Source organism: Pieris brassicae, chromosome 4 (genome assembly GCF_905147105.1).
Source record: "Pieris brassicae chromosome 4, ilPieBrab1.1, whole genome shotgun sequence".
NCBI lineage: Eukaryota > Metazoa > Arthropoda > Insecta > Lepidoptera > Pieridae > Pieris > Pieris brassicae.
This window is the reverse complement of record NC_059668.1, coordinates 16,677,248-16,697,378: the sequence shown is the minus strand read 5'-3', so window position 1 is coordinate 16,697,378 and position 20,131 is coordinate 16,677,248. Positions and strand designations below refer to the sequence as shown.

The 20,131-nt window shown below is 33.6% G+C and overlaps 2 protein-coding genes across 2 annotated transcripts; one reads left to right on the top strand and one right to left on the bottom strand.

Annotated features, from left to right (window-relative positions):
- Positions 1–2,006: 2,006 nt before the first annotated feature.
- Positions 2,007–8,923, bottom strand: LOC123708101 (sodium/potassium-transporting ATPase subunit beta-2-like). The gene is made up of 7 exons (XM_045658605.1): positions 8,748–8,923; positions 4,612–4,752; positions 4,100–4,219; positions 3,488–3,681; positions 3,283–3,372; positions 2,811–2,994; positions 2,007–2,676 (listed from the first exon to the last, which is right to left on the bottom strand). The coding sequence occupies exons 1-7, from the start codon at positions 8,878–8,880 to the stop codon at positions 2,567–2,569; spliced, it is 972 nt and encodes a 323-aa protein (XP_045514561.1). The 5' UTR covers positions 8,881–8,923; the 3' UTR covers positions 2,007–2,566.
- A 7,212-nt stretch (positions 8,924–16,135) lies between these two features.
- LOC123708100 (sodium/potassium-transporting ATPase subunit beta-2-like) lies at positions 16,136–20,007 on the top strand. Its single transcript, XM_045658604.1, has 6 exons — positions 16,136–16,240; positions 16,563–16,737; positions 17,684–17,938; positions 18,441–18,733; positions 19,120–19,288; positions 19,749–20,007. The coding sequence occupies exons 2-6, from the start codon at positions 16,578–16,580 to the stop codon at positions 19,850–19,852; spliced, it is 981 nt and encodes a 326-aa protein (XP_045514560.1). The 5' UTR covers positions 16,136–16,240; positions 16,563–16,577; the 3' UTR covers positions 19,853–20,007.
- The last annotated feature ends 124 nt before the right edge of the window (positions 20,008–20,131 follow it).

Genomic DNA, 20,131 nt, shown 5'->3' with positions numbered 1-20,131 from the left:
TTTTATTATAAATCTCTTGAGTTTGACCATATATAAATAGTTTGCATACTTGAATTTAAATAATTGACGAAAATACATTATTATTAATATTTCAGCTTAGAAATGCCACGCTAGTGCGTTACAGGTATCTACAATACACATGTTTTAATCAACGAAGTTTAGTAGAATATGGATGTTGCTGGAGTGCTTTATGGATGTTGCCTTTTAATTTATCAAATTTTTTAGCATAAATGAAAACCATAGATACACAATACAAGTAATACGGAGTACATAAACAGTTCTAACATAGTATTAGAGGGAGGATGGTAATGGTATGGGGAGTATCCCCGACAGCGCGGCGCCGAATGGCTTTGCCAAGTGTTACTGAACTCGAAAACATTATTTACGTCATTGAGTCTTATTGCATTATTATAATCGTAGGGTAACACTTTTTAGTCTTATATGCACATACATGCTCAGTATAAAATTTTGAGTCCATAAAATCAAATTATATTTTACATAAGAATAAGATGTTAATAATTATTGTTCAAATTCCTTTTCAAAAGTATTAATTTAAATATATATATTTAAGGGTAAACTAAGTACATTATTCATAACGATTAAATATAATAATAGTAGAAGACAGTATTATATATTAATGCAACATATATTCTATGAAAATAACGCATAAAAAGTTACGCTTGTAATTCTACAAAGTTCGAGTCTACAATTTGTATTTCGTAGACACAGATTAGTGTGTCGTAGAGGCTAGTGACAAGTTAAGAAACATTCAACTCAACTAGACATTTTCACGGTTGACGGGTGTTTGTGGGACTATAATATTACTGACAGATTTAAATATTAAGATATATTTAAATCTATTGTTTCGAATGAGACACAGTATATACATAAAGTATTATATATGGTTATGTATTTGGACATCTATTACTATTAATAACTCTCGTTACTAATATTATTCTAATTATCGTGCCGTTGACAGGTATTTATCGCGCGTTTGACGAAAACTAATTATTACCTATAAAATTCACGTCGTCACTTGCATATTATTAATAAATCTCTGACGCAAGTTATTTATAAATCTATTGATACTACATCGGCGGGGTCGTCGTGGGGCTGTCTCTAAGTCAAGGGCAGTTCTTGGTCCGCTACATATTGAGAGTTTTAAGTCTAAAAACGACCTCTTCGTGTCGTAAGTGCATTCCAGAGTGTAGTCGTAGAATTGTGTTAAACACATTTTAAACATACATTCATATTAACTAATAAGTAACTTCAGTAATACGAGGTGTCCAAGTAAACGGTCTATTATTTCATTAAAAAGTCTATAAATGGCGACCGTAACATAGGGACGATATTGTAACACGTAATTTCAAAGCTATATTCATTATAATAATAATTCAGTGACACTACAAGTAAACTTTGGCTTGGCTATCTGAATGTTTTTCTCTCGAGTAATTATCAATTACTACGTAAGATTTAACGGTAAGAAAATAGAGTTCTAAATATGTATATTATGGGATTTAATTAGGTATAATATATTGTCTTTTGTTAACATAGCTTTTACACATTAAGTAAACACTTTTTAACCGGATTGAAGCTATTATTATAAACTTATGACCACGCACGCTGTAAAGCACGCGAAACGTCGGAAAAATTTAAATTTATGTAAATAATTATAAGTTTATAATAATGATACATAGCTTCAATACGGTTAAAAAGTGTTTTCTTAATAGGTATAATATATATACACACCGGTATTATTTGGCTTTATACACGGTGGCAAAAGTGGTTGAAATCATAGAAGTACTTGAGATGGCAATGTTTTGCTTACCATTTTCATACCTTTCGTTTTATTATCACGAATATTGCACTCCCACTATTTTACCCTAATATCAAAACCCTAAACCAATTTGATAATTTTCCTATTTCATATATTATATTTAAAAATAAAGAGGCAGGGAGGTGTGGCAGGTAATAATGTTTTAATTGAAATAAATAAAACGCACAAAAAAGCTAAATTGGAACCAACTATTGCATATTTATTGACTCATCGTCCAGAAAACATTAAATATTAAACATTTATTTATTATTAATTTTAAAACTTTAAGCGTGTAAACAAAACTGTGTTGCCATGTGGCTATTCTAAAACGAATATAAATAAATTGCCGACTAGGTGGCTATTGCTAAAGTACCGGCAGCCGGCGCCAGGTAGGACCATGGCAGCCTTAGCCAACTGGTTTTTGGCCATCCCCCAGACGACCTTCAGAGACCACACGCCCTCAGCGCTTAATGTATGAAACAAAAATTGAGCAACTTTTAATCGCGAAATATTTTTCAGGCATGTACTGCGCAATCCTGCGATTCGAAGCCATGCGTTAAAGAGAAAAGAAATTAGCATTTAAAATGATCGTCTTGGGGAGGCTTAACAGAAACTTAACCAATTGGCAAACTAACATGGTGACCAATAACCGATTGGCCAATCACAATCTCGGAATGGCAGTAAGGTTGCAGGAACGCTGGACGTTGACTAGAGTTGGCCGAGGGTGATTGGCCACCAAGATCCCGCAGCTTAAGAGCGGTCCACCATCAGCTCGAAGTGCACCGAGCCTCGCCGCTCGTATCTATCGTACTGGATGTTCTTCGCCCACGCTTTGCATTCGATGTTGATGAGAACACCGGCTGAAAAAAGATATTACTGTAATCTTTTCAGCGCTTCTTAAAAAATATATGCATATGATTATGATACATATACAGACATATATTATTTATACAAAATCTCTGTGAGCATCAATGGTAAGGCTTTAATAACTTACTTCTAGGCTTCTCAAATAGCACAGCAACCAGAGGGCTTAAATAACCTTCCTTGTTGGTGAAAGGATAGTAGAAGTTGGGGAAACCTCGACGAGGTATGTACTGAATTGGTCCAATATTTTCCACATCTGCTGGGTTCTCACCCTCACACGACACCCACACCGTATTTGCTTCAGGCTTGCCAGACTAGAAAAATAATAAATAATGATTAACACCGAAGGGAGAAAATATAAAGCGTCAATGATGCTATCAATTTCCTCGGGCTGATTTTCTCTCTCATTTTCAAAATGAAACGGATAAAATTTACAAAACGATCGTTGGTTTAATGAACAACACAGTTCTATTTAGATAGAGCATAGATATGGTGTAAAAAGACTTAGAAGTACTTGAGTCTATGCCTAGATACAGGAAAACGCAACACTTTCGCAAAAAAATCGTTTCAACAAAGTTGTCTAATAACAAGTCAGTACGTACCACAAGTTTGATGTGTTGCTTAAGATCTTCAGGCATGTTGTCTGGTAAGCCTTCCGTGGTGTTGTATGCTCGTGGAGTCCAGTTGAAAATCTATAAAGTGTATTAATAATTTTTGATTACATTAATATTATTAATTACTGGAACCATAATTTGAATATCGGGTTTGAAGACACAAATGATCACTTATACAGCTATCAATTTTTACCTTGTTCAATTTCAGGAAAACACATGGGCCTCCCTCCTCGAAGTTGTACTGCTTGGCAGAGGTGCAGGGGTTGAAGTCATCTACGGGGACATCACACACTTGGTGCTCTCCAACCGGCGCGGAAGTGGGGCTGCACGGGACACGGTTCTCTGCTCCAGAGGCTTCACCGCTTCCGCTACCCTTCTTGCGGTACTCTGAAAGTTAAATAAGTTTACATCTTTATGATACGTCACAATATATATTAAATAATAATTGAGGACTACAGTATTGACTCAATGTATCGAGTGTTTTACACTAGTCGTCAAGGATGACGTCTGAACGCGAGTTATGTAAGTAGCATAATCAATATCAAATCATAATCTTAAACTCTGAATTCGGTAGAATGAAAATTGAAAGTTCAAAGATAGTGTACGGAGTTAGTGTGTACATATTATTTAGCATACGCAACTTTATATGACACAAAATCACACTTACTGCAGCCCAGAAAAGATACTGTATACACAATATCTGTATTTTTTCAACGTATTCGATACTGGAGAGGAGTGGCAAATATGGCGTTGAAGTCTTTATCTTAGTTTTACATCAGTATATATTATACGTAAAAGTACTGACCATCAAGAAAGTCATCGATGACCTGCGCCCACCGAAGCACGGATCCCTTGTCATTGGCTTTGTAGTAGATGAGGGTACTCTCTACAGTTGCGGAGTCGGGCATGGGCCGAAAACCGAGACCTGAAAATAAAAATATTATAAAACAACTTGTAAATGCGTGTACCTAGTAACATTCGTGTTTAAAAAATATTTTCTGAAGTTTTAATGCTACAAATGTGTTTTTTGGGGACTTCTTAAATTATTTTGAAATCAGTATCTTGGAGTTAACCTCAAGTTAATGACAACGAAGATGTAATGATGAACTATTTATACCTAATAATTATATTTGGGAATGAGATCTATAACAAAGTTATGCGAATTTCTGGCACGATTTCGTGGTATCTGATGCATTTGTGTGTTAACGACTGGATATTAACGGAATTAGTACCAATGTTATATATTTAAGTGTCTCTTACTAATAAATGAATTAAATCTGATAATGGTTTACAAATTTTATTGCTCTTTATAAATACCTGGATTATTTCCAATGAGTGAGCTATCCATCTGCCATTTAGGCGTCTTAGCATCGAGGGTCTGGTAGAAGATGGCCAACATACCAGCGAAGAAACCCACCAGAATAGAGTAGAAGATCACGTAGAATAGGAGGATTTTGGCTGGAAACAAATAGTTAAATAAATATTTTTATTTATACACGTCATTAAAATGAATAATTTACTTTGTAAAACATACTACTTATATAGTAACATACCTATGACCGTAATTATTACTTAAATTAAACTACGAAATTAATTAAATATATATTAGCGTCCCAAATATCCGGCATAATTATATTAATTCGTAACGTTTGTTTCCGTTAAAGAGTTCTTTATTTCAATTTCTATTATATGAATTAAATATTCAAGTGCTTTAATATTGCAACCAATTTGGCTGTCACCAATACAAAAACAGCTTATTTAATTATTTTATATTCTAGTTCTGAATAACCTATCAATTTTATTCGCCACCAAGCTCCTCTTTGTTAGTATTTCCCAAAATATTTGCTTTAAAATGTTAGCTGTAATAATGTTGATGAAATGAGAACGATGTGCGTGTCTACAATCGACTAGAGGCACACCAGTAATTGTTCCTGATGACGCTCATACAGTTTAATTGTCAAACGAATGTTGACCGACTTTTATTGCTAAACATTCTCATCTTACCAAGATCTATAAGATTTTAAATTTGTAACCCGTGTTATAATTATGACTTCGTTGATGGAGCGAGGACAAGTACAATATAATTAGAGTTGATTAGGCTAGACTTGTGAACGAACTCTAATGGCAAAAATAGTATATATAACTCATCTTTGAAAATCAATTCTAAAATTACTCGTGCATAGATTAATAGACATGTTTGAATTAAATTAAATAAAAGCCTGATTCTATCGAACTTCCGACATTATCCATTAATAATTATAAATAAGTTTTGCATGGAATTTTTAATATTTGTTATTGTAACTTATGTCATCATCATACAACATACAACATATAACGACACAAAAACCCCGCCCTTTGCATCACATCTCTGTTGTTTTTGAACATGACATAAAGCACCTCAAACTTTGTATAACTGTAATAATACTTATTAAACATATTCCACTGCAAAAATTAAATATACAAATATCGAAACGAAGATTTAATGTTGAAGATGCATTCATCCTTTTCATTTCAAATCTAAATATAGTATCTTTACTTTTACGACAAACTAAGTACCATCAAACCGCCTGTTTTAGGTCACCTAGGTCATGAAGAGTTAGGCGCATGCGTAGTTGTACTGCGGTATGTTATCAAAGGAAAACCAGTGAATCATTGCCCCATTTATGGTATCATCACTACTTTTTATATAGCTTTCATTTGAACCTCATATATAATATAACCTAATATATTATAGTGGTTATATTAACTAAAATTTGGAATACAAAGAAACAAATACAAATTTTATAAAAACCTTCAATTTATATTACTGACTGACAGAGTACTTAAATTTTTCTTTGACTTTATTCTGATTTGGGTCATCTAGCAGAATAAATTTTCTGAATAAAATATTACGGCAAGATACATCGAAGACTTCTATAATTTTGTATGAATTCTTTATTTATTTCCAATTCTCTTTAGTCAATTAATGTTAAGAAGTTATTATTGGTTACAAATGGAAGTTAGCAGTTGTCTTCATCGTATAGAACAACGCGATTCTGTCCCTGGTATTTATTAGTATCAGTTTCTATTCTCTCATCTGAGATGTCGTTTCTCATCCAGGTGACGGGGTTTCTGAAACGTCAACTTCAGGACAGGTCACGGATTGGATTCCTGGTATTTATACTTCGATCATTGTAGCAAAAGTCAAATGTTCTGTTATTTATAATAACTCATATTTGGAATACATTCAAATATATTTAAATAGAAAACACGTGATGAAATTTCGATCCAGTGTCGAATGGTGCATCTGTTTATATGCATCTGAACGTAAATGTTTATTATGTAAGTAAACAATGAAGATATTTATTTTCGTTTGGATAATATTAATGATCAATGATGCCTTATTTGTTTGCAAAACTCCGCAAAAGCTACGCAACGTGGAACAATTAATGAAATGAGCAGCTTCTTCAAACTTTAAATGCTAAACAAAATTCATATATTACATAATTGAAAAGGTAGAAATAGATAGTCTTGAGATCTGATAAGGATTGTATGTCAGAAGGCTCGAGGCTGCGCAGACGGATGCGCGTAACTCCAATCGATCCAAGGACACTTATTTTGCTAGAGGTACACGAATTCGCCACTTCATCTGTACAATTGCTATTTTAAGATATCTATGAATAAATATACAAATTTACTATTAAGACAACATTCGCTGAGTATACTCAAATAACATAGATTATATTTTAACTTGCTTATTACCGCAGATTTTTAACTTATTTAATAGGGTAAGGTACAGAAAAGGTTCGAAGCGTTATGCTAATCGTGGATTTATCGACATTTTATTAGACAGTTGTTCTTTTCGAAAAAATAACCCACGAAATATGCAATGCACTTGGTATTTGCCTGTATTATTGAACAGTTAAGCTGTTAAACAAATGACACTCTTAATGATTAAAGTTTGCAAAGACAATGCGTTACAATTATCAATTGTGATAAAATAAGAATTGAATAAAATATGCCTATAATATATTGCAACATTGCAATGGCATATTTTTGGGTTCTTCATACAGTTTTGTCTTAAATCCTTGCATGAAGTGAAAATTGCATACAAAGAGATTTAATTAAATAACCATGTGGATAATATAACAATATCTGTGATAACATTCGTTGTATAATTTCTCAGGTATCTTTTTCAAACTAAAATGAACAAATTACTTTTAAAAGAAATATAATTTTCATACTTTACAATTGCCTATTTTCATATAAATTTATATTATACATAGTCAATCTTTAAAACTGGCTTTGCTTCATTCTAATGAATTAAGCATAATTAAGAACATGCTTGTGTCTCTAATTCAATAATAGTATAAAGGACCCTCTTTAACTACTTTTTTAAATTTATAAAACGCTTATAAATGTGTGAGATTGTGTTCTATACATAACTGGGCGTTAAAAGGGCTTTAATTAATATTAAATACATTTACCCTAACCAGATGCCATATTACGAATGTAGAAAATCCATGGACGCCATATGTATTGGCCACCAAACCATGGAAATTAAATATCAATAAACTGATAATTGAATGGAAAAATACTTTAAAACACTTTAGTCCGATTAAATAAATTAGTCTAGAAGCTTCTTATGTAGGTTTCCCTAGCGAATAACTAAGTACGTAATGTATGGTATCTTTCAGTTATTTCTATTTTCAATTTGTTACTATCAATGGACTCTTGACAAACCATTGATTCACACCCATTTGTGTTAAACCTTTTATATCGAAAAGTATCGAAATATATTCATGAATAATTTTCTTTATTTTAAGTAAAGATTCTTATGTTTGAAGTCCAAAAGTCCATAGGTTATGTAAACCATATTATATCTATAATCATAACGCGTTAAATTACACTTGATTTTAATTATTTTCATTGTCATATTGTTATCTCGCTTTAACTTCCGGTAGAGTTATGCGTCTGCGCAACTATATCCAATGTGCTAATTACCTGAACTAAATGACCCTTCAGTTATTTATTTTGTTTTGTTTAGTTCTGCATATATTTCAATAGCTAATTCAGAAATATTTTCCTTACATTGAGGTTTCTACTCTGAGTCTTCAAATGGTACGCCAAATTAAACTGTTTTAAATATTTAACCAATATTATCTACTTAGATAGACAGATCGAATCTAAAGATAACTATGAAAGAAAAATCAGTTACACTGTTAACAGTCTGCGCAAATAGAATATTATGTTATTGAATTATATGAGCGGAATTAAACTTTGTAAAATGAAAAGAACTTATGCTAAAATGTACACGACCTTGTTATGTAATGGGGTGGTTGTCAAACTCATTACATACTATAATCAATACTCTTTTTCTATATGAGAAAATTGTATATTGCGAATAGCAAGAAAATTTAATTCGGATCGATAAATCGATTTTCCCTCCATAATAATACGAGACGAATACTTACCCCAACTCGATCCCGTGCGTCCCAGGACCTGCCCCGTCTCCGAGTTGTAAAGGAAAATCCTGAAGGACTCCCATTTTCCCAGATCTGGTGGGGGAGCATAATACTGTTCAGTTACTTTAGTCTTGTCTGCCATGGTCGAACGCTGAGCCGGACTGCGGTGCGGAATCGATTGTAACCGCTGTGCACCCTCTCGCCCCTCTTCAGGTCCCTCCGCACCCCGTCGTACCCTCTGCAACCCTCGTCGGTTACGTAATGATTACGTAACGCTGCGCGCGCAACTTTGAAACCAGAGAAAATCCCGCCTTTATATGCCAGCTACTGTAGGGCGTGGAAGCACGAGGGAGGTCAAATTTAACTGGGCACGGAATTAGGCTACGATATGAAGTATTTTGAAATGTGTTTGACTGACATTTGAAATTATCTATAAATTGTGGATTGTTGAATTTAACTTCGCCAAATACACTTTTTTATTATCAAGTGTTATATATATTTTGCCTGACTGCTAGGAAAGGCTTCATTCCGGTTCAGGTGTTAATATTTTGATATTAAGCTTAATAAGAACATAAGCCAAAATTTATTGTACCCGAAACTAAATTCTTATAAGGCCGACAACGCACTTACAAGACTTCTAGTAATGTGTTAAGTGATGGCGGTATCGTTTAACATATCGGTGTATATCATTTTATACATATTACTTAAGTCATAAGCGACATACCTTACCTGTTAAACGACGAAAACGTTTGACTGACCCATATATAATTAGTAATATAGTATTTTTTTAAAACTGATGCAGGAAATAAAAATTTAGTTTGAACCATGTATTTATTCAAATATAAAATGCGTTCACAAACACAATAGCTTAAAAATATACGCCTGACATATTTCTCGCAGCAAAAGTTAACACAGTGCATTGAACTGTTCTATTTTGTAGGATAAAAATATATACTTGGTTTAACTCCATAAAAGTTAAGAATCAAAGCTAAATTTTGTCAACTTAAATGGAGTTTAGCTCATTGCTTACATAATGTCTCATAATATCAATCTTATCTGTAAAACGTATACTTAGAGCATTCTACTTTGCATGACATCTTTTTCAACTTTTTCTGGAATCGGAGTATCATTCATCACATCAGCTTGAGGTTTCGTCCACGCTTGGCAGACACAGGTGGGTCCCTGTCCTGATTGCCCATTAGACACCATGAAGCCTTGTCCGTTAATTTGTCCAGAACCATCGCTGCCACTTCCTTGGAACTGCCCATTTGTACTTTGGTACTGACCTGTTCCAGAAGTACCTTGATAGTGCTGTCCAGAGCTACCTTGATAAGAACCGGTTGTTCCATGATATTGACCTGTACCACCTTGATAATGGCCACCGCTTGGTTGGCTGGATGCTTGACTTGTTCCTATGTATTGTCCACTTCCGCTGGCATATTGACTACCATGGTTCAATTGATTTGGCACATTTTGGTAGACAACTTGGTATTGTTGATTTTGGCCTTGTGTGGTGAAACCTTGATTGCCGGCGAAGCCTTGGAAATTGCCATTTTGTGGAAAATTCTGTTGATTATATCCGTTTTGATAGTTAAACTGGTTCTGTGCATTGAACTGTCCCTGATATTGAGATTGTGCGTTGAATCCGTTTTGAAAATTAGCGTTTTGGTAGTTGTTTTGAGAGTTCCATTGTTGAGGGTACTGCTGGTATGGTGGGTTTGGTTGAGGTTGCTGCGTTGGTTTGTTTTTATGACTTTGTACAATGTCTATCACACCATTAATGAATTTTTCTGGCAGAAGAACACCTGTACGAACGTCTTTTGTGGTTGTTGTTGAGGTGACATCACGACTTGCAATGGCTAAGATCTGTTAAAAGATTAAAATTATTATTTATAAATTATTTAAATAAACCAATTTACACTACTTAATTTATAATCCCAAATATTTGTGTTATAAAATGTTTATTTACATAGATACTACACAATAATTGTAATAAATATACTAACTTACATATTACCGTAAACTAAAAATTTTATTACTTTAAAGTATATAGTTAGATTATCGAAAACTGATATATTATTATTATCATATAATATTTAATTCGAAAATCAATTATTATTTGTTAAATACGAGGAAGTGCAATAAATAGTGATAATGAGAACTCCTTGGAAAGAAAAGAAAATGCAGATGCATGTATAGCCCAGACACTAGAAATAATAACAATTACACAATTAGCTTATATATAATTACGCTTAGACTTGAGAGCAATATTCATGTTCCTCCATATCCTATATCGGTTGGGCGTTGGTTTGCTGAGTTCAAGCGAGAACTTCCATAAAAGCGGATCTCCGCACCGGACACCCTACACCCTACACAACTGATTAAACGTCGAATAAATCTACAAATCTGTTGGGGCTAGTTACAATAAGATCTTTCCCGATTTTTGGCTTGCTTCAAAACTATAGACGAAACATGGCGTAGCGACATCTAACTTCTACGGCATCAATCACTGCGATGACGTCATATCCTGAAACGTGCTTACCCAGTTATGCCGGCCACTAAGAATATGTACCAATTCTAGATCTTAGGCACTGGGGCCTTTGGCCTCGCTTTAGGAGTTGGAAGACCATCATCTCCAACTCCAAAAAAAATTATGTCGATTCTGTCCACCAGTGAAATCACGGGCTGTTTTTTTGGGACAGCCAAAGGTTGCCTTAATCATGGAACCACAGTTAGACAGAGAATTTTACGCAGGACAAATAATAAAGTTGCAAATTGCTAACGCAACGGCGTGCTATCCTGTGTAAAGTTGTTTCATTTACTATGTTAACGCTTTGTTAATATTCAAGCAGCTGGCTTCGAATTGATGAAACGTCCTCCATATTCAAAAAACCGAGCTCCTGGAGATTTCTACCTATTACTACGGTTAAAGGAAATTCTCAGCGCCTACTGAGTCATCTTCAATTGAGTCGCCGCGGTACACCATTTTTTAAGGGATCAGGAACACGGGAATATATATTTTTAATAAGCGAATTTTAGCTTTAGAAATCTGGTAGGTAAAACAAAGTAACATTTAATAAAAAAATATTGCGTCATACTCAATATCACTTCTTATTGAACACTCCTGGTATTTAAATCTTTAGCTGTATTCTGTAATTATAATTATGTATTGTAAAAAGTAAGGACATTATGCATAATATAGTTAAAACTTTTTAATAATTTATAAAACGCTTGAATAATTTTAAATCTCTTTTTATTCTGTAATTATAATTATGTATTGTAAAAAGTAAGGACTATTCTGCATAATATAGTTAAAACTTTTTAATAATTTATAAAACGCTTCAATAATTTTAAATCCCTTTTTATTCTGTAATTATAATTATGTATTGTAAAAGGTAAGGACATTATGCATAATATAGTTAAAACTTTTTAATAATTTATAAAACGCTTAAAGTATTTTAAATTACTTTTTATTCTGTAATTATAATTATATACTGTAAAAAGTAAGGATCTCTAATGATTAATCGAGACTTAATCAATTGTTTGCATTATAAATTAAAACTTTTAACTAATAACTTACGATTAAGCAGACGGTGTACTTCACTTCCATATCGTCGGACTGAAGGTTCCTTCCGTGATGGTGAAAATTCCCAAGGACGCGCTTTTATATTGCACTCGACAAGATAGAACCTGCCCCTCTGTCCTTTCTCTTAGGGCTGCCACTAATCGAAATATATTTTTAATCAGTTAACTAGGTCAAAAGTTAAAGAGGCCTTTTATAAATATATTTCAAATACTACTTCAATATCTACTAGCTAATATAGTAGTGGTGATTTTTAACCGTCGCTTTACTGGTAACGCACAATGTTGCTAGGATGTCCTAGATTTGATTCTGAGTGATAAAATGATTTCAGATTATCAAAGACCAATAAAATAAAGGTGCTGCTCTCCCTCCAACCGAAAGGGATAAGATGTATATACATACATAGCGGTCGGATTAACTTTGTTAGAGCGTTTCAGGGTATGACGTCACAAAACAAACTGTCAACTTTGTGTGAAATGATAGACACGAAGCAATGATCCTTTTATTAATAAGTAAATATAAACAAACCAAGAAAAAAGAAAAATAAATCTTTAGACAGCCCTATAAAATTGCAAGTTGTTCTGTATCTGAGTGATGTACCGATGTGATCGAGGAGGCGGTGCGCGAAATATCTCGCCCTGTGGCCTACAGTCCCGCTATACGAAAATTAAGTGATGTGTTAATAGTGATATCGATAAATTATGGTCTGTTTCTGCGGATTCACCCGTATTCATTTAAAGTAAAAGCGTGCGTGGTAATTGAGTATTATGTAGAAGAGTTACAATTATGATGTCTCCTTAGATATTCAATGAAATCAAATGATTGTGTTTAAAATAAATTTATATGAAAGACATATTTATTTGGTAACCAGAAATCCTAATGGATAAATATTTTTTTATAAACCTTCAACACCTTGGCAAGTTATCAAATATATATTGCAGAACAAATTTGAGTATCGTATCATTTATCATCACGTGAGCCTTCTGCCCGTTTGCCCCCTGTTCAAATAAAAAAATTGAAATATACATAGTCTTTGGATTAATCAAACCACCAGAAAATGCAATAATATTATTTTTATTTATTTATACTTTGTTACCATAATACACATAATTATACAAACAAAAAACAAAAAGTAAGTAGGTTACATAAGTTATTAGGTAACAGGCGGCCTTACCGCTAACAAGCGATTTCTTCCTGGCAACGCTAATATGGGAGAATAAAAAAAAGAAACACCTACAGAGGGTAAAGTACAAGAAGAGCATAGTCGCAAGTCGAAATAACATACAACAATAACTAAAATTAAATAGAATGAAAAAATATAAATAATAATATGTGTAAACAGACATGTAAAAACTCTGACAAAGGTTAATTAACTATTACGTAACGTTAACGTATAAACACAACCAACCGAAAGTGCAAGCAAAGGAAAAAATCATACGAGCAAATTTAAGTCATTACAGAAACATAATTAATCATCGATATCGATTGTGACGATTGCATCTCTAGACAACCAATTTGCTGATTGACGCCGGAGCCAGGCAGTCCGTTCGATACAAATACTTTTTTGTTTCTTTTTAATAAAATTAACTTGATCATTGTCGATTGAGGATTTATTATCTTAACCCCGATCGCATTCGCGGAAGGCGCATTTGTACTTCCATTTGTGAGGTAATTTGATTTTAAAATTACGTACTTGTAATAACTTTAAGGATAAGTATCGTAAGAACACTGAATAAAATACTGTCATAATTTAAAAAGGCAATAACTTTAACTTCCTTTAAAGTTAAATCATTAATATACAATTTCAATTTTACGGTAGGGTATTAAGGGATTGAGAGATGTGACTTAGCACAAACTATGACTTCAATATGGAGCAGAATCTCTATCTAAAGTTGGGCCATGTGGTACAAGTGCGTGAAAGATTTATATATATTTTATACATAGTAGATATAGTAACAGCCCTGGTTTCGTATCCTGAATACATAATTACGGGTACTGTGCAAAGTATGTTTACAACTAAGAGTCTCCTTTAGAGATAAAACTTCTTAAGTGTCTTGTCAAATTTATGTACATGCAAGACTTTCAAGTAAATGGAGTCATCATTATTTACATATCTTGTATAATTTCTATATTATCCCATATAGTATCCTATGGCTAATATTACCATATGTAGTTGTAAACCCAGCAGACACGAATTCCATTTAATATGCAACAAATATTTGATTCGAGTTGGTACAAATACAAGTCTTATCATGCTATAAAAACATGAACACAAAGATATTCTTAGATAGAAACACATTCTAACAGCCGCAATGTCTTCTAGAATAAATAACTTGTAAGATACATAGCCATTCATCCACGGACTCTTATCCCTGGGGTCGTAGTTTCATTCCCCGGACTTACCACTCGCTCGTACGGTGAAGGAAAACATCTAAAAGTCTACAGTGTGTCAGACACAGAAGGTTGATCATCCTCGTATTAGAAACGATTAGGACACAGACACAGAAATCTAAGACCCAGACCTAACACATTTTATCGCCATTGGTAATTTCTTTTTTGCCATTTTATTAATAGATAACTTCTGTTAATTCCCGACACGTTCCTAGTTCCTCCTCACTAATTCACTAACACTCCGCACATTCGCAGGAAACGTCTGGTGTCGAGGCAAAACTAATTAAATGACGTCTGAAATTATAAATGGGAGGTGAGATTGCTCGATTATTCCTATGTGGGGTCAGGGATAGCTTCATGCAGTAAACACGCATTACTGAAGGGAATTCCGGGACGAGTCTAGGCTAGGTATATACCTAGTCTAGCCATAAATTATGAAACAAGGTAAAAAAAATGTTTTTCTATTGCAAATAATATTGTTTTACTTTTACAGTGTATTAGTTAAATAGGTTCTAGGTGTTATCTTCATCTCCCGAGATAAAGTATTTTCGAAAGTCTTTTAAAGTATTTTTAGCTTTCGGACAGGATTTCTTCAAATACTTTTGCTTACTACTTTGACCACATTTTTCGTAGGAACAGTTCGCGGCGGCCAGATCTTTTTCTGTCACAAACAGAGGAGGTCTCGTTGTAACTATTAATAGCCAGGTACACAAACATTTTACTAATACCATGCGTTTGGAGAGTTTTAAAAATTGCATTTGGCTATACCTACTTTGTGTAATGCGATTCACGCCACACACGCCATTTTAATATCGCAAAATATTGTACAATGTATGATCGTCGAAATGAGAAAACCCAATGAACAATGATATAAAAATGACAGATTCTAAATTTAAATGTAATATTTTGTTAATATTCAATTGTAACAGTATTAAGCATTTTAGAAGAACAACTAAACGATTTCGACTTCAATGCTGAGTTTTTGTACCGCGCAATCCGCGTAAGTAGCGTTGAGCATCAATATCTGTATATTGATAACTGTCAATTTATTACCTATATCAATCACGTGATAGAAATTATATAATATACTGGTCCATAAATGCCGGCACATACCCAATTAAAATCCACAAGGAAAGCGTCCCAAACAGATGCTGTTGAATGATTTGCTCTTGGGATAGCTATTGAAACTTGCAGTGTGAAAATACAGTTGCAGTTGGGGCAGAGGAAATCGAAAAGACGTGGAGCAAGGTAAAACAGGAAGGTTTACTGTGAACACATATCTGCAGAAAACTAACACGTCTGATGTAACATAAACCAATATTATGATAAATTCAAATACTTGTTACCCGCGACAACGCTTAAGCTATCCCCAAGCTAACTAGGTATATTAAAGAAAACCTCCTACAAATCATATTAAAGGTCAGTAATTGTCTAGTGACGCATTACATCGTCCTATTATCCTGTGTCGGTTGACGGTTGCGCGGGCGCATTCATTGCCTGCACACTACTCTCCCCATCTTCCAGACATGTAAGTTGCGAATCTTTTTAAAAATACTATTATCAACAGATTTAAATGTCTAATTATTAACATTAAAGATACAAAATAATACTATCATTTATTCGATGCGTCAATCTTTAACACAATTATATTGTGAATTATTTATTTACTATTATTTATTTATCTTTATTTTTTAACAATTTTATTTAATTATTAGGACAGCCCCAGATGAAAGGATTAAGAATATATTTTTTAATCAATGTTATAAATATGTTTTATTTTATTAATGAATTATACAACATTATTCGAACACTATACATCAGCTTTATAGATACTAACACTTCTCTTTCAGACCAAATTTTTCAAGATGACAGTGAAAAAGCGTCCATCAGACCTCTCCAGTCTGGAGCGTTTCAACATGTATTACCGGGAGAAGGAAACACCACTCTCAAATAGTCAGAAGATGAAGAGATTCGTCTGGAATCCGAAGACAAGACAGTTCTGTGGCAGGACCGGAGCTAGTTGGTGTAAGTTTGCAAATCCCAAAGTAGTTTTATTTTTTTCATCTATTAACTTTTAGATTTTAGTTAAAAATTATTTGTCTAATTGTCTGAGTTTAAAACTGTTGTGAATCAACGCAAATCAGCTTGAGAAAACTAAGTAAGGTAGGTAACAAATTGATTATAGTATCTTGTCTGTTTTTTAAACCGTTAACTTATTGGCCACAAAAGTTAGCGCGAACAGAGCGTACATTTACGTATTTACATTCATTATTACATAACAATAAAACTTAATTTACTTTGGTATTGTTTAGGAATATCAGGAATGAATAGCATTACCCTTGGCAAGGTTTAAAACTATTTAGAATTAGAATTTCGGTAGTTAGAAGCAAGAGCAGTCAAGGTCCGCACAAGACGGCCCCGCCGGAAGCGACGCCGGTGCAGAATTGGACTCATTGCTACATCCTGTGACACTGCCACACTAGTTGTGGCTAGTAGCGTCCAGTTTGATCTTGAAATTAATACTATTCAAAGATTTTGAGTATATAAGCAATGAGTTTATTTAATTTAGGAAGTTTTCGTTGTACTATGATGTGATTAGTAGAAAAAATCTACAAAGGTTCGAATTCTTTCTATTCTTATTTTAAAAGCCTTATAAGTGATACTACTATACTACTTCCACTATATTAGTAGTTCACTCGTAATACTTTGTGTATGCGTATGTATAAAATCAGTAGAATTGTTATAAGATAGGTTGTGAAATCTTCTTCAATGCATTTGAAAAATGCTGTAACGGATCGGTATGACAGCTGTAAAGCCTTCGAAATGTGTAAATAAGGTAACAAGTTTGAATTTGGACAGGTTTAATAAAAAAATATAAGTAAAATATATATTTAAGCAAAAAGAATACTGTTTAATTTACTCGTAAGAGACTGTTTGAATGTAAGACTATTGAAGAATTTTAATTTTTCAGCGAAAATAGCGTTATTTTACTTTATCTTCTATTCGGCGTTGGCTCTACTCGTTGCGATATGCATGTGGACCTTCCTCCAAATGCTAGATGCTCGTGAGCCTAGATGGCAGCTGGAGAGCTCAATTATTGGAACCAACCCAGGTCTAGGCTTCAGACCTACTCCACCAGAGGTCGCGAGCAGCGTAGTCTGGTATCGGGGAAACAATCCGGGAAGCTATCAATTGTGGGTGAAGGAGCTATCGACGTTTTTAGAAGGTACTAACTAGTCTTACTGCAATTATACTATTGAGAAACAAACGCAGATGACTATGCTCTAAGGGTACAGAAGCGAGAGACTTAGAGCTTCGTCAACGCCGTACGTCAAAAATGTATTGAATTTTGATGGCTCGCGCTAAGTCTCGTTTTAGAATACCACCCTAAAACTTCATCGCTCATCAATAATTTCCCTATGACAATTACCTATTACGCATAGTTAGGAACTAGAAGGAACACGAAAGAAAAAGAAGGAAAAAGACTTTTTAATGTGTTCCTATATTTTTATGTTTTATGCTCATCACCTTGATTTTAGTAATAGAAAATAATTACACTGATTTTGTAGTACATACTTAGACAATTCTTTAATAACCTTTGTGACCTTACTTTTGCATGCCATTTTAATTAGCTGAAATTTCGAATGTTGTACACATGCAAGGGACTAAACTACCTCGTACATATGTAGCTCCGAATATGCAAATAAGCTTTTTATTCTTTATTTTAGCATACAAACGTGATGGGAAAAAGACAATTGCCGGCCAAAATATTCACAATTGTGATTTTAAGCTACCGCCTCCTGCCGGCAAAGTCTGTGATGTAGATATCAGCGCCTGGGGCCCTTGTGTTGAGGATAATAACTTCGCATACCACAAATCAACGCCGTGTATCTTCTTAAAACTGAACAAAATTTACGCTTGGAAACCAAAGTTCTATGATAGTTCTGAAAACTTGCCTGAACAAATGCCCGTTGATTTGAAGGAACATATTAAAAACATGACTGCGTATGATAAGAATTATGTAAGTAAGGAATTCTATAAGCTGACAACGCACTTGCGTTTTGCCATTGTGATTATCCATGAGCAGTATTGTTTATGATCTGGCAAATAATAGTAAAATGTGAATCTAGTATCAACAATTACCTTTAATATGTTACTAGTAGAAGAAATGAATTTTCCACGAAATAATATTTGCCAATCACTTTAATTACCAAGGATTTAACAGTCCAAAACATAATGAAACATAATATAAACAACCAAAAAACTGCTTCTTGTTTAAAGAAATATCTAACAAAAAAAAATATGTACGGGCAATAAATTTGCACCCGAAGAAAGCTTTGTAAAACGTATACCAGTTTTATAAATAATGAGTATTCATTGATCTAAAATAGTAATAATGTTTAACAGCTTAACATGGTGTGGGTGTCATGTCAAGGCGAGAACCCCGCTGATAGAGAGAACATTGGACCCATTCAATATTTGCCTTATAGAGGTTTCCCGGGTTATTATTTCCCGTATACAAACCAGGAAGGTTACCTCAGTCCTTTAGTTGCTGTTCATTTGCAGAGGCCTAAAAGTAAGTGTAATTTAATCTATCCATTAGGCTGATATAAAATGTAATAGTATCCGAGTCACTTTCGTTTTTCATTACAATTATTGTAGTGAGTAGACAGTGAGTCTTCATTTGCTCTTTTTAAACTATATGGACATATATTCGTAACGGTGTTGCGAGTCATATGTAATATTGTATTTGCTTTACGAGACCACATTTAAATGGAATTCCTTATAGACTATAATATTCATTGAATACGACTAATCTAATTTGAAATTCACGTATGTAATTTAAGTTATGTATGAAATAAACTTTCGTTATTAAAATTATTAAGTGTATATATGTATAATTCATAATTTTATATTGCCAACTTATGTATTGTTACCAACCAGAAATTTCTACACAAATACAACCGTGAACCTTAACTATCAAAGCTGCTTACGTCTGATACATAATAAATTACTAAATTACATAACTATTACAGCCGGGATGCTCATAAACATAGAATGCAGAGCGTGGGCCCACAATATCAAGTACGACCGAGGAGAGGGCATGGGATCTGTGCACATTGAGATAATGGTCGAATAATTCACGCACAAACGACGTAAGCTAGTTTGAAGAATTATCAAATTTATCTGGCGATTTTCATTTGATGGATCTCAAAACTAGACATACGGGCGTACGACAAATTGTAGTTATTGCATATTCATTTGAAGAATGTTTGAGTAAATTATTGAATGATATGTATTTGTATTTTTTATTACTTCATTTAAAAAAAAATATCACGTGCGTGGCTAAACGTGCAAAACACAATTGAGTGTATTCAACTAAAATGTCAAGGATTTAATTATAAACTTAAAACTCCAA

Excerpts from the sequence above, each read along its gene's own strand:
- LOC123708101 (XM_045658605.1), bottom strand. The coding sequence starts at position 8,880 with ATGGCAGACAAGACTAAAGTAACTGAACAGTATTATGCTCCCCCACCA. Across the intron at positions 4,753-8,747 it reads ACGCACGGGATCGAGTTGGG|CCAAAATCCTCCTATTCTAC; the intron begins GTAAGTATTCGT and ends ATTTGTTTCCAG. Across the intron at positions 3,373-3,487 it reads TTTTCCTGAAATTGAACAAG|ATTTTCAACTGGACTCCACG; the intron begins GTAAAAATTGAT and ends TACACTTTATAG.
- LOC123708100 (XM_045658604.1), top strand. The coding sequence starts at position 16,578 with ATGACAGTGAAAAAGCGTCCATCAGACCTCTCCAGTCTGGAGCGTTTC. Across the intron at positions 17,939-18,440 it reads GCTATCGACGTTTTTAGAAG|CATACAAACGTGATGGGAAA; the intron begins GTACTAACTAGT and ends TCTTTATTTTAG. Across the intron at positions 18,734-19,119 it reads CTGCGTATGATAAGAATTAT|CTTAACATGGTGTGGGTGTC; the intron begins GTAAGTAAGGAA and ends AATGTTTAACAG.